Raw genomic sequence first — 17,822 nt, forward strand, 5'->3', positions numbered from 1 at the left:
ACTTTTATTTTCTTTGATGTCATCTCAGGACCTCAGTTCTGCTGCTCTAAATTTAGTGCCAACTTCTCTCCTTGGAGGTTGTACCTTTCAGATACTCAGAAACACTCACACCATGTTCATAGTTTGGATATTAAATCTATGTACTCTCTCCTGCTGGGTCACTCTTCTCTGCAGCCCCCAGAAGTCTTGCCTTTTTCTTCTGATTCCCATCAACTTGGGCAAACTCCTCACCATTGTTTTCCACACTGGAAGTCCACCTTTGGAATGAGTTTTAATGGAAAGACCTGGACAAAAATACCTTGTAAAATGGATTAGCACGAGAATCCTTTCTCAGGCATCCCCTGATGCAAACAGTAAAAAACGGGCTTGTGTCAGAAAGGGATTTTTGTTTCAGAGGAGCTGAATTTGCAACTTATTTACAAGTGCACTCCCCACCCTTCCCCACTCCCCTGGGTTTGGGCAAAATTTACTGTGCCTGGCTGTGAAAGGAGAGCCACAGGCACTGTCAGACAATACCCTGGCTCTTGCTTCCAGCACAGAGGGGTCAGAGATCACGGTACAGAGGACTCTGATTCTTTCCCTGCTCCTTCACTGATGGAGATGAAGAGCTCTGCAAAGAATAGCTTTCCCTAAGCAGCACAGTCACAGGGAGGATTCCTCAACACATTAATAAGGGAAGAAAATATGAAGCTCTCAGAGACCGCCCCCCCCCCCACCCCCTCTTTCCACAGAAATACAATGTATTCAGTTACACATAACCCACATTTTGTTGTAAGGAAAGGAAATCCCTGTGCAACTCCAGTGTTTCAAAAACGGTTGCATTTATACCCCAAAACATCTGTAACCTCACTGCTAGACACTTCTTTGTTCCTATTATTTACTAGCTGTGTATCTGCCTTTTTTTCAGACTTTTGCTATTCTGTTTCCTAAGCCCTCAACATGCTTCTTCCTTCCCATATTTTAGTCAGCTACTTCAGATCAGCTGCTCCCATCCACCTCAGGAGTGTTCTTTGGGACAGCATGAGCTAGGGGTTACAGCCAGGGTGTTCACTGAAGTCCCAGGTTCCTGTTTGTCACTGAAATTACCACAATCACAACCACAGGTACAATAGAAAATGGAGAGAAAAAAAATGAGCTGCAGCAGATAAATGGCTGGCAGATAAATGCATAGTGTGAATTGATACTTGCATACTATTAATCATCCCTGCTGTACACAGTTCTTCTCTTATGGCTGCACATTTTTTTATTTTTTTTTTTAGTGATGAGTGTGGTTTTGTTCTCCATGCAGAGCTGGGGGCAGCAGAGCTCCCTGTGCCAGGAGTGCATATCCTACATCAAAACTGAAGAGCAAGGTACACCATGCCACACACCAGCCCCTCAATCCTCAGCTCCCTCCTTGCATACGCATCTTGATTTCACTCCTCTTAAAGCCTCAGAATAGAGGGGGTTGTAGATGCATCACCAAGCTGTGGGGAAAATGGACTGATGGATCTGGGTAAACACATCTCTCCTCCTAACCATAGACCTACCCCTCATGTAAGCACTAACATAGAGGGGCAATGGTTTCAATTGCCAGAGAAATGTGTCCTTTGCCTGGTTTTTTTTGAGGAAGAAGATGGGGAGAAGAGCTCTTTGCCTCTTTGGCAGTATTTCCTGTGGGACATTGCCCACTCCTGGGGTGGCAGGCAGTAGCCTGGCAGCACAGTGCCCACAGGGCTCTGCACAGGTTCAAGGATCTGCCTTGGGACACTGGGGTGCAGGACCGTGCCCACGGCACATCCCTGCAGGCAGCTTTTCCAGCATCACTGCCCTTTCATGTCTTGACTATCTCTTATTACAAAATTAAAGCCATTCTAAGAATGTGATAGGGCTGCCAGGGAAGATAAGAGAAATAATGCAGGACTTGTCAGTGCTATGTAACATCAAGAAATTTTCCTTCCCTAAATAAACCTGAAATGGAAACCTGAACTTGCTCAGCTGTAAGTAGAGTGTATTTAAAAAAATAATAAAAAAAAAAAAAGCAAAAACCTCCTCTGTGATCAGAGTTCAATTAAGCTGCCTTGAAAATTATTCCAAATACAGTTTTTTTCAGATAACAATAGACAATCCTTTTGAATGATTTGTTAAAAAAGGTAAAGAAAGAGCATAAAATTATTGCTTATCAGAGAAAGAAGCAGCACCATTTAAAATAACATGAAATTGTATCCCATGAATTATTCAGAAGGGCTGATGTTACACTATCATTATTTCTGGCTTTCCTTTTTACTGCATTGCATTTTGTGTAAGTTGTCTCCCACCCAATAAAAGAGGTGTGGGTTTTCTTAATTAATCAAACCTGATTTTTCTGATTATTTTTTTCTAATTTAAAATTAATATATTTCGAGCAGTGAGCTGTCTTCACAGTGCCATGCTGAAGAAGAAGATAGATTTCACTACCACTAGCAGGGTCTAAAACATGCAGTGCAATATTCACTTCCATACTTGACTGGTGCTTCTCCACGTGTCGTGCCAGCTGCTGAGAAACCAAAGTGTGATCCCAGTTGTATTCTGGCATTAGCAGTTGTAAACTCCATCCTGTTCTGTGTGAATTAGGCTCACTGAAATTCACAGTTCTCTGATACACAGCCAGTGTGATTCAGTTTGCTGATTGCAGGTACCAGTCTGCACCTCTTGCAATTACCTCATAATTTTGATTTTCCTTTTCCAACACAGAATTATGCAAGGCTACAAACTCATTCTTATGGAAGGTCCTAATGATCATAGCCCACTAGAAGAGCAACTCTCCTAAAATCAGTGGAAGCATTGACTAGACTAGCCAAAAGTCACTTGCTTTATTGGTAGAGCTGTGTCTCCAAGTGGATGAATGTAGGCATTTTGTGTTTATGGCCATAGCTGACTTAAAAGCCCAGCTCATAACTGTAGTCTGTCAGCCAGCTCTCCACATCCAGCTTATCTGCTGAGCAAACCTTCATATTTTTGCTTGCTTACTCTCTCTTCTCAACATCTTTCTGAATCATTTCTGTTGCAAGCTCTGTGGCTGCAGGCCTGGTTTTGGGAGGCTATGTAGGGAAGAGAGCCCTGTCTGCTTTCTGTGTGTAGTAGTTCAGCTCAAGGCAAAATGACCATCCTTGAATATACTAACATTGATACAATTATCCTTAGTTGTTGTGGAGGAAAAAAGCTGAAAAAAATTATCTCAAGAAGTTTAAACATAAGGGGGGAAAATGTAAAGGCCCTGGATTTCTTGTCCTCTTATTATTTTGGGAGTTTTGATCAGTATTTTGCTGCTAGGAAAAGAAATCTTACTAAGAGCATATCTCCACAGGTTTACTTCTTCTGGCTGTCTATAGGTCTTCAGAGTTCATAAGAAAAGCTGGCAATACTGAGATGTAGTGTAGACTATCAAAAAGAAAATATCTAAACTAGGCCAGATGAATCACTTCCTAGGAAAATTCCTCTCCTTTGACTATAAAGAGAGTCTACAGCAATTAGCTCAGCCTCAGACGTCTAAACTCTGGTTATCCAGAACAGCTGAAATGAATTCCCTGCTGTTGTCAGCAAACTGGAAATGGCTTATAATAAAACCCAGTTTCTTTTCAACAGCTCAGCTATGACATGAAAGTCTGCACTATCACTGACAGACAAAAAATGAACATGGGGGATTCGAGGTTCCCCCTGCCTGGCTGTGAGAGGAGTTCCTGCCTCTAGACCCAGGATGGGCTCAGGCTTTCAGCAGAGCACCAGAAAGGATTGTTACCTCACTGGATCATTAGATTGAATCTGTGATCAAGGCAGTGTGCCATTTATGTGTACATTTTTGTTTTAAAATGCAATTAATTAATTGACAGAATTTGTCAAGATAAATTGTAGTGAATTCCCTCCCTGCTCTCTCAGCTGTCCCAGCAATAGCGTGTTAGACAGGACACAGCCGCTTTGCTGACACAGCTTCCCAATTTCCTCTCCCCTGCTCCATTTCCTTTTCAAATTGAAAACTATTAGAAGTCTTTAGGCAAATAATAGAAACGTAATGCAGGTGCCTGTTATAGCTCATTCACTAGTTACTTTTAACCTAATGTCTCCTCAAACATTACTTTGCAGAAGGCAGCGAGGGTAGGAAATGCCTCATGAGCTCTGACAACCAGCGGGTCAGGAGTTAAGGTCACAGTAATGCAGCCCATTTCTCCTTGTTTGTCAAATAACCTGAATGCAGTTGCATCCCTAGATCCTTCACCTGAGATTGACTCCCCTCAGTAAGAACATGAGTCTTGTGAGGAGCAATCTTTGTCCTGGGTCAAACCCTTCTGTACAGCCCTGAGCAGGGTAGGTTCCACAAGGCTGGTGGTGCCAGTTGATGTTCATGTAGGATTCTGCCACTCACAAAGCCATAGCTTTCCCAGGCATGGCTTGAGGATATGCACAGTCTGGATCTGCTGCCTGTCTGAGGTTCAATTAATCAATGTTTATGAGGGAGCTCGACTTTCATAAATAGAAATGACTTGAGAAATTTGAAGTATTCTGCAAGCAAAATAAAATAGGAAGTAAACATTGATAACAAGAGTTAGTAATTACTGGTTTTAATGAAAAATAGACAAATGTAAAGAAGTGCCTATTAATTCTGAATCACTGAAGCAAATATCTAGGCTCCAGAGCTGGAAATGCTGCCTAAAATGCCAGTGTGATTAGTCAATGCTAAAGTCTGCCTTCATCAGCTAGGCATCATGTCCTGCTTTCATAGAAGAATTCCTCCCATGTTCACTGGCAATAGTATCAAACATTACACAGGGGACAAACCTCCAACTCTGTGTATGTACCAAACAAGGCATGCAAGAGGACAGCCTGTTAGCATGTATGCTCCTGAACACAGCGGACAAGTGTCAGGTTGTTGGAAGTATTTCTCATCATGCTGGGTGCCCTCACAGGCAGCACTGAGCAGTGCTACGTTGGTCACAGATCACTTTCTCCATTTGGCTCCCCAGTGAGGTGTAAATATTTCAGAGCTAATGCATAAGTCATGTACACCTGGGTTTCCAAGTGCCACAACAGTGAGACATATCTCTTGGGTATTTCTGAGCATAGAAGAGCATGGATTATTTTCTGCAAATGGAAAATACATGGAGATCTTTAATGTTTAACACAGACTGCTTCTGCAAATTCTTGGAAGCCATTGCCTCCCAGCCCCAGGCAACATCTAAGTGATGTTCTGCAAGCACATGAACCTTGCCAGGACTGGCAAACACCCTGGCTGTGTCCACACACAGCTACCTATTGGGGCCCCTTATCACCGAAAACCAACATTAATTGGGTTAATTCACCCAAACATGAGCACCCCAAGAACACTGGCTATTGCTGTGCAGGTGGACATTGTGATAGCAAACAGCATCAGAGGGATTCATTGCTGCACCTGACAGGTGTTGGGTGCCTTTCTGTTTCATTCATTTGTGAATAAATCCAGACCTTACAGAAAATTCTGAGGGCATTCACCAGCTTACCCTCATCTGAGAGGAGAAAAAGAGTTACGTTTACTTGTGGATAAAATGATTGAAAAAATAAAAGACATCACACTGTGTACTGGGCTGATTGGGGGATGAGGAAGGTGTAGATCCCAGAGCAGGAGGGCTTACCCACGTGGCTTGCTCTGTATTTTCAGAACCTGGTGCTTTGAGCACGAGGTGAAGGGGGAGAGGAGGAGGCACACCAGGGGCATGCTAATGTCAGGAGAAGGAAGCAGTTGGTCTCACTGCCCTGAGAAGCAGTATTGACAGAGGTCCTCAGGGGCAGACAGAGAGGCTCACGAGTTTCTGTAGGAGGGAATTGCCTCTCGGTGTTCTCCTGCTGTGCTGAGGTAAATAAGGCTCTATCTACAGCAGTAAATAAATAACATAGAACAAAAAAATAACTGATTCTTTTCATGGACCTTGCACCCAAGGAAGATATTACATACTGTTGAAGAAAATATACACTACTTTTTGAGATGCTGAGTGGGACTCAAACACCTCAGTGGCAGGCAGTGGTCCATGAAATGTTTGATGTTAGTCCATGTGAAAGACACTGTTAACTAGATGGACATGTCACTATCTAAGATACCTATTATTTTTCTCATAAAAGCAGTGACCCTAAAGCAAAGCAATTTTAATGTACAGACTATAAGCACTTTTCTTTGTAGGCAAGGAGTAATTTTTCCACCTCAACTTTTTACCTAGTAAAAAAACCAGAATAAACAAAGACTTTTTCTTCTCTCCATTTCTCTCATCTTCACTTCTTGGGTTTTCAGCTCTTTTTTTTCCTCCCCAATAAATACTCCAAAACACTTTTTTAGGGCCACATCTATAGTAACAAATAGAGATTAAACTCTCAGCAGAGGCATACAGTGATGTGTACTTTGTCACTAGTACCTGTAACAATTTCTGTATGAGACTCTCACAACCAGGGGCTCAGATGTGATTAACTGAATTTTTCACAATACTTACACCTCTCCTACAAATGCCACAATGCTGCAATGCCACATCACTACTAAAACTTTCAATTACTGATGTAGCTTTTGTATTGATATAGGCATGAAATAATTTTGATATCATTTGCAATTATATTCATTAAGCATGGCAACAATGCTACGGCACATCATCCACTACTAGTCACAGTGCTGTGTGGAGATTATGAAGGGCTGTTGATGGTATTTATTAACTGGGAAATCATTGGCAGCATCAATCCTTTTGTTTAAAATATTATTTCCTTCTCCATTCAGCTCTTTTGTCCTTTAACACCAGTAGATTTTATAAGGAAACATGGCCCCAGACATGCCAAACCAAAAAAATCTCTACAATTTTTCCATTTTTCTGCTATTCGATAGACCTCGTAAGAGGAAAAAAATATTTTTGCTGACTCTGTAAAATTATTCCTAAAGCTTTTCTAAAGCTAAAGTAATACCAGAGAAACAGCATCACCACGGCCCACAGGAAGATTGTTTCCTTCCTCCTATGGGTATTTGCAGTCTCAGACCTGTCTTCATCACTGACTTGTCACATTTTAAGGTCTTGATTTAGTTGCCAAAACATGGGCATGTGTTTTCACTGAGCCTCTTGATGAATTTCCATGTGTGATGCATGGGGAGTGTGCAGAAGCTCCTGGGCGTCCCAGACAGCAGGCAGATGTTAGGCAGGACATCAAGGGCATTTCAGGTGACACTACCTGGGCACAGCCACACCAACACCAACAGTCTGAGCCCTGTACTGTACTGTACAGGTGTTTGCCTACACACAGCCATTGTGTCAAACACAGCCCTACACTCAGAGGCTACTTTGGCACTTCTAGAGGAAGCACGTATCAGGCAAAAAAGTTCTTTTTCCCAGGAGCTGCTCTCTTTTTCTTTGATATTTAGAGAGATGAGTCCCGGGATGTGTTTTTCAAAAGATAATTTCATTTTGGGCTCAGTTCATTCTAAATTCCACTTTGAAATTGTCCACAGGGCTGAATGTGCTATGTTTTAGAGTGAAAGCCAGGTCCTGTTGAAGTCTCTAAGCATTTCGCAACTGACTCCAAATAAATTAGGATTTATTCCTAGAAAGTGTCTATCTGGACCAAGTAAGGGACATCTTTCAATTGTCATCACCATTATGTGGAGAGGCAACAGATGAACAAAGCTGGTCTCAGTGATAAATGCTCCATCCCTGAGACCACACTGAAAAGAGCACTGATGTAGCTGCCCTTGGAGAAGCTGAAAGGAAACTGGACTGAAAGTCAAATCTGTTGGGGTATTTTCTTCATGATTTTTAAAGAGCAGCCCCAGAAGTTACTTCTATTTTACTTAGTACTTAGAGTGCAACAGGAATGAAACCTAATATTTTACGGAATATGTGTTCCCATCAGAAAATGTCTTCAACAGCTCATAAAAACCTGGCCATTTATCAGCACTGCAGGAGATCTTTATTGCCTCCCTACAGCATATGCTCTGCTATGATGTAGTTATTGATTTAACAAGTAAACTTCACGGAGAGCTTTTATCTTGGAATTAGAAGCAAGACTGAAATATAGACCTTATTATTCTAATAACACAAAGATGTGAGATTTCTGCATATTCCAAAGGCCATATCATCACCTTAACAAGCATCCCATTAGGGCTGTCTGGCTGCCACATCAAAGCGTGTGCTGTCAGGACTCTAACAGCCATGGTATCATACTCACCCCCAGCAATTTCACAGCACTTCTGTTTTTCTTCCTACAGGTTTGGACATCAGGCAAGCTCAGGTTATTGTGCTGTCATCGGGTACCAAATGTATAAATGGGGAATACATAAATGACCAAGGGCTTGCGGTCAACGACTGCCATGCAGAAATTGTGGCAAGAAGGGCATTTGTTCACTTCCTCTACTCACAGCTGGAGCTACACTTAAGGTAACTGAATTCTCTTGATTTTTGGGGGCTGCTACATTGCCTTCAGTGGAACAGATCCATCCTCAAGACAACTGAATTATTTGTTTCTTTATGTAGTTTTTTTCTGAGTCTTTCGGTGATGAAGGAACAATACACTGCACAAAAAAAACTGAGAGTTAGGTAGTCCAAAATGTTGGGTCATGAGCTGCTTTACTTCAGCTGATTCTCTTTCAGTAGCAATTAGATATGACTCATAAAGCTGGGGTTTATGATGCCTGATGATTTTGTACAAATCTTTACTTGCAGGCTTATTAGCATCATTCACTGACCAGACACTTGAAGGGAGTCATTTTGCTTAATGCAGCCATTTTCTTGTCTTTCCTTGCTGCTGCTGAAAGATCTCAAATAAGTGATTTATTGATCATTAATGTCTTCATTGACTCACTAGAGAACCAATGAGTGTTAACTGCACAGTAAACTTTGTGCCAAAGTGTAAGATGCTATCACTCACTTCTTCTTTATGATGTTTTAAAATGTTATAGCATGTAGAATCATTACAGTGGAGTTATTGTTTCTGTCTTCAGCCAAATCCACCTTGTTACCATTTAAAAGGTTAGTGGGTCATACACTGCTTGGAAGATAGCAATAAGTGGGGTACCTCAGAATGCTGTCTTTTCTCTGATCATGTCTATCAACAATCTGGAACAGGTTACCTAGTGCTTGGTTATAAGCTTTGCAGAGGACACCAAAATGTGTGAAGGACCAGTCACCATGCTTGAGGGCTGGTCTATCATCCCAGCAGGCTGGAGGGATGGGAACTTTAGCAGAAAACTTAGCAAGGCCAAATGCAAAGCCCCACACCAAGAAGGAAAGAATGACCTTCCTCCTTTCCACCGAGAAGGAAAGAAATCCAGGCTGGGGAGCAGCTCTGCTGAGAAGGGATGGGGTTTGTAAGCAGACAGGAAGAAGGACATTAGCTGGTGGTGTGCCTAACAACAGAGAGGGTCAGCAGGATCCTGGGAAGCATGAAGAGTCTGCCAAGGGATGTGTGCATCCACTATTAACCAGCACTCATTGCACCACATCTACAATACTATGTGCAGTTTTGGGTGTCCCAAAGGAATGATGTCAACCATCTGGCACAGGCTCAGCAGTGGCTGCCCAGAGTCTCAGGGGCCAGAGCACTTGGAAGTGCTTCCACTTGGTGGAAGTGCTGACAGATCTGGACCTGGCCAGGCTGCAGGTGGGATGGCAGAGCCAGCAAAGCATGTCAGCAGCACAATGGAGCTGACACCTTTACCAAGGTGTGCCGTGAGAAGGTGACAGACCAGAGGCACACACTGAGACAAGAGAAGCTCAGTCTGAGGACTGATTTTTCCCATGGGGATAGGCTAGCAGTGGGACAGGTCACTCAGAAGGGTTGTGCAGTCTCCCTCCTGTCATGGACATTTTCAAAATCTGAGCGCAGAGAACCTCAAGCAATCTGTCAAACTACTTTGAAGGAGGTGGGGACAGAGATTTAAGGTCCTTACCAGCCTGAATTATCCTATGATGTGAAAACTGAGCAGAAGTGAAGCTGAGGTGACATCATGTAGAAGGAATGAAGAAATTAAGGAAAACAAACAAATAAACCTCTTTCTCGGTCATTCTTCTGCCCTCCATTCTTGAGTGCAGATTAATGTGACTTTTTCTGAAGGCTATTAAACTCAGTGCAGAAACTTTCTTTGGCTTCAGGTTTTGCATCAGGTCACAGACACAAGGGTTAATCTAAGCAGGATTGTGTGTTATTGTGAGCATCTGTAATACTGTTGCACCTAAGCTACAATAACAGGAATAATGGCTATTTTCACTTCAGGCTGGAGCTGAAGACAAGAGAGTATATTGAGTACGTGGGTTTGGCTAACAAAGGAGGACAAGAGCACTGAAGGGTTAATCAAAAACAATATTCTCTCTATTTCATTCTGAATTGCTTTCAAGTTTACATTAAATTATTGTGTTTTTAGCAGTGTAGGAGCCCTAATACTTGCTTTGTGCTATGGTCTCTTGGGAAACAAGTGCTAACACTGTATCTTAAACTATTGTATTGATCCACCTCCCTAACATGTTCAGTCATATTATTATTTTATTTGGATCAATGTTAACAACCTTTTGTTAAGAGAATCCTCAGTGCAGCACGAGCTGTGTTCACCATAACTTCAAATCATTTTCTGTTCAGCCAAGACCAGGCACCACCACTTGTCTGACCAGCACACACCCTAAAAATCTCAACCAGAATTGTCAAGGCTAAGCACCTTTGAATGACAGAGCTGGAGTTATTGTCAAACCAGATTCTGCTTCCTTAAATTCCATGGGAAAGCAAAACTGGGTGTTGTGATATATTCTTCAATTTTAATATTTATTGCTACACACAGTTTTTGGCCATCATTGGGAACTTTGTCATTTGGTGACAAATTTGGGGGGGGGGGGGTAAAATAAAATAAAAAATTCATTTTCTGCACATTGAAATCATATTTACACCTTTTTCTCTGGAAAAAAAGACATCTCCTTTTCACAGAGAAAACACATGATGCTGCCACATAGCTATAAGGATGGAGTTTTTAGAACAGACATGGTAACTCAGCTCCCCTGGGACTACCTGAACACCATCTCCTCAGGCTTGGGGAAACACAAAGCTATTGTAATGCATTTGCATTAACCTGGCCCAGATTAAACTCCTCTCCCAGGCCAGGCAACTGTTCTACAAAGTCATAAATTAACTGAAACCAAAAAGATGGTTTTCTTTTGAGAGCATCATTCTTGACTCACAAAACATAAATTTTTCATCATTCACTATGGAACAGGCAAGTTTGTTCTGTGGAAAGTATTTCTTATTTTCCACATACCTTCTTCCCACAAAGCCTACCTACTGAGAGTGGTCTCTGCAGCTGGATTTCAACTTTTAGGAGCTTCCAGTGCGAGAAATATTTTTCTGTGTGATGCCATCTTTGAAAAGGAACCTTTTTTCTGGAATTTACAAATACTGCCATTCATCTCAGTAGAAGTAAAACACATACTTTGCTGAGTGTAGCATGAAGGCTTCTAAGAGCAAGGGCAGGCAGGCTGGAGAAAGCAAGGACCAGGATATAAAACTGATGGTGAGAAGACAGGGATTCACTGAATTAATTTATTTTGTGGAAGTCATGTCATATCCAAATCTCCAAGATTCCTTTGATCAGCAGTGGAGAGAAATGGGCATCTCTGAGGTGGAACTCGGCAGACCTGTTCAGGTATCTATTGGTGTGAGATGAACTGCCATGTGCTGGGGCAAATTTTCTTCCATTTCTCTAAAGAGAGAATATGGCAACTTCTTCAAATATTTAAGCTGCAGAACAATTCCATCCACAAGCCAATGTTGCAGCAATATGCAAATTGCTTTTTTTCCCCTTCTCTTCTTATTGCTAGAAGAGGTGTGACTTTCCTGATTTTTCTTGGGAAAGAGTTCCAGAATGGGAACTTTATCCTCTCTAAGAAGCAAGAGTGACAAATACTTCAAAAGGAAACTTTCTTTCAACAATTCATTGTCTAGAGCTTGAGTTAAATAAAAGCTAAAAGCACAACTAAAACCTGTCAGCTTCTAACCAGCCTGATTAAAACCCTTAGCCCTCCCAGATTTCATTTTTATGACAACCATAATCCTCCAGTTCTCCAGACTTTCACGAAAGAGATGAGAAATAAGACATAAATTTTCTGATGTTCAAAAGAAGGACAAGAAAGACCTTTTGAGAAGCTTTTTCTAAGAATCACCATCAAAAAGCACACAAATACGATAGTCTGATTCTCTTGCAATGGTGGTAGGAAAATTGACATCATTTTCAGTGGTATTATTTATACCAGCTGGCCAATAGGGACAAAAAGAAAATACAACTCTACCGTTTTAAAGAAAAATAAAATTAATAGAGTATCTTTAAAATAAATCAGCACCACAGTAGGCTTGCTGCTGTAGTGCACTCTTCAGGTGCCAGGAAGATGATTTTACCAGAAGGTAAGCTCTTCCAGCAAGTCAGATGCAAACCACTGTTTATTTTATACATAAAAAGCAAGGAATAGTCCTAATCCAGTCCAGTTAAGTTATTTTTTCCCAGGAAAATCAGCTCTTGTTACACATCTACTAAGCCTGGTGTTATTTTCTCTAGGTTGCTCTCTTGTAGTATGTAGTACTAGAAACTTCCTGTACATACAAATATTTACATGCTAAAAACTGTTCTTCTGCTTGTCTGCCTTTGTTTCACCAAAATGGGTAATATATATTAAATCAGAACCATGTGCTTAAGTATCTTGTTGAAGCAGCTCAAAACATGGGCATGTGTTATGCTGAATAATGAACTTAAGCAAAAGATTAGAATTTAGCACATTCTTAAATGTTCTTCTTCAATGAGCCTCAAATCCTAACTCCCACAGAAATTCATAGCAGGAAAAGGTTTAGGGATGAATTCTGCTCTTTTAGCCATTGCTAGCATGCAGAAACGACACTTTAATGCCACCCCCTGAATGAATGGGATCTGTAGGCTCACTGTGGGCTCCTCTCTCCATTGCTTTGTGCAGGTTGTGTATGGCTGTGCAAAGGACATTGTAAAGAACAGCTGATGCAAACTCATTTTCCCTCTCACAGTTCAAAACGCCTGTCCCAGAGGCAAAGCACAAGGGTACTGGTGCTAGAGTAGAGATGACTTTGCAGAAGTGCATCTCAGGCTTTACCTGGACCATTTTTACAAGGTCCCCCTGGGTTTTGAAATACACCAAACACCCCATGAACAAGAATCTTTACTAAGCCAAGGCAGATAGTGTTGCAACACAAACTTTTCCAGCAATACTCGCTGAGTTTTGTTACTAAGCCTATTCAGCCACTGTGCAGGAATGAACCTCATGTTTGAGTTCAGCTCCTAAAAAACCATCCCAAAGGTAGGTCAGGACCCCATGTGATATGAAGAGCCTCAGTCTGCTGGAGGAGAGAGTCAAGCTCCTTGCCCTCCAGCCCTGCCAACTATTTTTAGAGCAGCTGTCTATCACCCAGCCTGGCAGCCACACTGCCCACAGACCCTTGTTGGTTCTCATAAAGAGGTAAGAGAGCAAGGTTAATCAGTGAAAAATAATGACCAGTGAAAACAGGATGCAAGCTGAACTCCTGAAATCCAGCCCAAAGCATGACTGCTCCAACCCTACATAGCAACTGTCTCCAAGTACTGTTAGCTGCCCCCCCACACTCTGGTGAGATTTAATGTAATAATAGCAGGCATTTGGACTGCACAGCTCTGTATTCTCCCAGCTGATTTTGCAGTAAATTATTTAGAACTACCTGCAATTCCTCTAAAAGTCCAAGCATCAGGACTTATAGAGATTTTATTATTTCAGAGGCTTGTATCAGGGTGATAATATAATTAGTGCAGTTGGGAAATTCCACCACAGCCAGCAGAAAATGAAGGAGCTGTATGTGGCAGCCCCAGCTCGGCAGCGGGTGTGACTCCCTGTCCCTGACAGGCGAGCTAATGTGCCTGTAAATTCCTCCTGACAGCAAACGCATCCTGGCATCAAAAAATGACAAAACACCCAAACCATGGAAGAGTGACAGCCAAACAGCTTCAATAGCACAGAGGCTGCACTGGAAGAAAACAGGCAGAGGCAGCTTGGATGAAAGCCAAGGACTTGCTCAAAGGCTGAATAAAAAGCACCCCTGTTTGCGCTATTGGGAGGCAGGGACAGGCAGAATCCGCCTTGGTTAATGGGCTGTCCTGTAGTGAATTAAACGGGTGGGATTCCACCTTATTAACAGCACCCTAGGAAAACCAATACCTGCAGATGCTGTTCTGTTCAGAGATATTCCCCCAAAAAGACCCTTGAGTTTTTGAGGGAAGGACCAGGCCATCAAAGGGAGTCTTATCATAATTTCACCAATCACATTTTCACCTTCAAAATTATAATCGTGACCGTTGCCCAAATACACGCATTAGAGGCAGCTGTCTGTCAGAGAAATCACCCATATCTTCCCAAATGTAACTCATTGGAGGAGCTGCACAGCAGCAGAGCTTTAATGCTGCACTGTTGCTGCAAATGGCAGCACTGGGAGGGTTTGGCCTCCCGGGCAGCTGCTGCTAATGGAATATGTGCACTGCATCCCCATCTAGCTGCTGAACCACTGCAAAGATAAACATTTCATCTCAGTAAGTATCTTTCTCAACTCAGCTGAGACAAGCTCGCACAAGTTTTGTCCACCCTTCTTAAGATGGCTTCTGATTTCCAAAAATGCTGGGTGACCAAGAGGACCCTGCTGGCCTGGGTGGAGCACTTGTAGGTGGCTCAGGTGGAATGGGGGGAAAGAGCAACACCTGGGGAGCAGGGAGGGCTGGCAGCAGTCATAAAATTTGGGTGCTTTGTTAGAGGATCTCTTCAGTGGAGTATATGAACACACATCTCAGCTGTGGTGATTGATGTTAATGGGATTCTAACATGTGCCTAGGCACTGCGGTCAGCAGAGCTGTTGTGTTCACGTGAGAGCCTAAGAGAATTCATTTTTTCATGCACCAGAACCACTTTAAAATGTGTGTTTATGCATCCATGCATGTGAGGAAGGAGAGTTACCCTTCAAAATCCACATTTTATCATTAGAATGTATCTTAGGTAACCAAGCCAAAAGCCCTTTGGCAGTTTTGACCTCCTTCACACATTTCTTCACCTGGAGAAGCTTATTGTTTTTCTCTTGTTGTCACTAGGCAAAATATATGATGCCGGGTGCTAATAAAAACAAACAAACAAGCAGAGGGAGAAAAGGGGGGAGAGAGAGCACAGAAATGTTTCTGATTTGGCATTTAACAAATGACCTGGAACCTCTTTTGTGATCATAGCAAACGGCGAGAAGACTGGGAGCGATCAATCTTCGTGCGATTAAAAGAAGGAGGCTATAGGCTGCGGGAGAACATCCTGTTCCATCTGTACGTGAGCACTTCCCCCTGCGGAGACGCGCGCCTCAACTCCCCCTACGAAATCACAACCGACTGTAAGGAAATAATCTTCCTTCTCCTTTTCCTCCTTTGGGTGCTTTTTTTGTCCTTTTTTTTTTCTTTTTTTGGTTGTTTTTAAGATCCTTCTTGTTCCCCTTCTTTGCTGGCAGAAAGTGTTTCACTTGAGAGCAAAAGCACCACAGGCTTTAGAGAGCGTGTGTCTGTCTGTGCAACTGGTGCTTGGTCCTGTGTGCTGGGGGAAGGTGTGGAGGGAAAATCAGAGCTGGGCAAGGCAGCTCTGCACACCTGGGGCTCCATGGCTCTGCTGGGGAATACATCCCTGCATTTCCTGCTTGGCACAGACAACCCTAAAAATAAATGTTTTGGAAAGCATCCCTGTGATCAAAGAGATTCTCGAAGCCATGGTCAGAGGCTGGACCAGAGGATCAGGGCTCTAAATGGAGATTCAAAGACTCTTCTCAGGGTTCACAGAGTACATATGGGTTGAATGGTTTCATTTTCACCAAAAGCAGGCTGCAGCAGCTGGAGTCTGAAGTAGAGCACTGATATGATATCATACATGATACAGCACATCTGTAGTGTTGATTGCTCATCAGACTCTCTCCAAATATCACCTGCACTTGCAGCAAATAATGGCAAGACCCTTATGGAAGGGATCTTTCCAAAGCCATGCTGCCTGTGTCAAATACATTGCATGGTCACTGCATGGCAGGTGGGTTTGTTGGAGTCCACCAGGTCAGCCTTAGAGTCCCTGGAACCATACCTATGGCATTCAAGCAAACACATGATTTTCCAGGGATTTCTTCTCTAGAGGAGATCCTGCAAAAGAGATAAACAAATTGGCTCTTCAGCCAATGTGTGCCACCAGCAGACCTGCAAAGCTTGTTGTCCATGGTGACAAATCCCATCTCCACCATGACGCAGCACTCTCACCTCGTCACTCCCCACACATGATGTCCCTGTCCTTGCCCTGCCATGGCAGAGGCACGCCCTTGTTGCTTCCCCACAGCACCAGCTGTGTCCCTGCCTAGCCACAGGGAGTGCCCCCAGCAAGGGACAGGGGACTCCAGAGATCTGTGGCTTGTTACCACCTGCCTGTCACCCCATGATCCAATACACAAGGCACATGCTACTCTCTTATCTCTGTCCCAGCTACTGCTCCTCATATGTGCATTTTACAGCTCTGCAAAGCCCATAGTGATGTTCACATAATGAGAAATAGTCCCTGCCCTGACTACCTTGAATGTGGGGCAGGCAGGACAAAAGAATGGATGGAGGAGGAAGCATAGACACGGGAATGTAAAATTAATTCATCACCCAAGGTCGCACAACAACCTCACTTCCTCACAGGCAAATCCATCAGACAGTGGTTTCACTCCTTTGTGATTTCTGATTTGTATAAGTTATTTATTAATGATTAGGTATTATTTTTCCCAGACTAGAATTTTTTTCACAAGTGAAACAGCAGCTTGCTGGGGCAGGAAAGCAGAATGTGCCTGTTCAGGAAGGAAATGTGGTCCTTGCCTGACATGATTTCTGCATTGTGTCAGCAGAGTTTACAAAATGAACAAAAGCAAGTAAATGCTTAAAACTCAAAATCAAATCAACAAATTCCTGATTAATTAACAAAATGAAAAGACACAGCATCTTAATTATCATATTCATTTTAAATCAAAATTAAAAATAAAAAAGGGACTGCTTAAGAATATCAAAAAACAATGATGATCTTTGGCCTCCCACTATATAGGTGTATCAAGAGATATCTAAAAAAGGCTTTATGTTTGGTTAAAGGCACTCATGTTTTCCAGAAGGCAGGTTTCCTAGGGCACCTCTTGGCTGACATGACAATTGAAAGCATCAAAATATGTAATTATTTTTAAAATGTGGTCCATTCTCAAAAGCAACCAGAGGCTGTCCAGGCTGGATTCTGCTCTTCTTGGCATGAGTAGGTCGGTGCTGTGGGCAGCTGACAGCCCGTGCTGCCTGATTATATGCAGCTGAACCCAGCCCTGGAGGTGAACCCTGCTTGGCCCATGGATTTCTTCAAAGACCAAAGATAAATCTCCCAGCTAATGAGGGAATGCTTCTGTAGATAACGAGATATACAAGCAGCTGCATTTAAAAATATATAATCATGCAGTACATGACACAGACAGTAAACTTGTAGATAATCATGAAAATAATTTTCCTGTTGGCTATTACATGAATTATTTTCCCAAGCAGAAGCTGAGGCAGAAAGGTCTGTGTGGCCTAGCCAAGGTTACAGAGTGATTCAGTAGCAGGACCTGAAGAGTTACTACACCTGGCTCATAATTCACTCTTTTAAACAGATCCCTCTACCTTTGTCCTGTGCTCCTAATATAATTTAGCACCATGTAGAAAACCATGTTGCCAAAAGCTGTCCTTCAGTGAGATAAGCATTTCCTTTCAGCTCACATTATCCCAGAGACATCTGAGAAGATAA

General features: G+C 42.6%; 1 protein-coding gene across 1 annotated transcript in view; it reads left to right on the forward strand.

The window, feature by feature from the left end:
• Positions 1 to 17,822, forward strand: part of ADARB2 (adenosine deaminase RNA specific B2 (inactive)) — a 301,583-nt gene that overhangs the window by 248,299 nt on the left and 35,462 nt on the right. Inside the window, exons 5-6 of the mRNA XM_005528513.2 lie at positions 8,219 to 8,387; positions 15,242 to 15,393. Coding sequence (XP_005528570.2) covers positions 8,219 to 8,387; positions 15,242 to 15,393 — 321 coding nt within the window. The remainder of the gene's footprint in view (positions 1 to 8,218; positions 8,388 to 15,241; positions 15,394 to 17,822) is intronic.

The sequence above is a fragment of the Pseudopodoces humilis genome, chromosome 1, assembly GCF_049639895.1.
Source record: "Pseudopodoces humilis isolate 2021_Gansu_Grassland_sample_001 chromosome 1, ASM4963989v1, whole genome shotgun sequence".
NCBI classification, from domain to species: Eukaryota; Metazoa; Chordata; class Aves; order Passeriformes; family Paridae; genus Pseudopodoces; species Pseudopodoces humilis.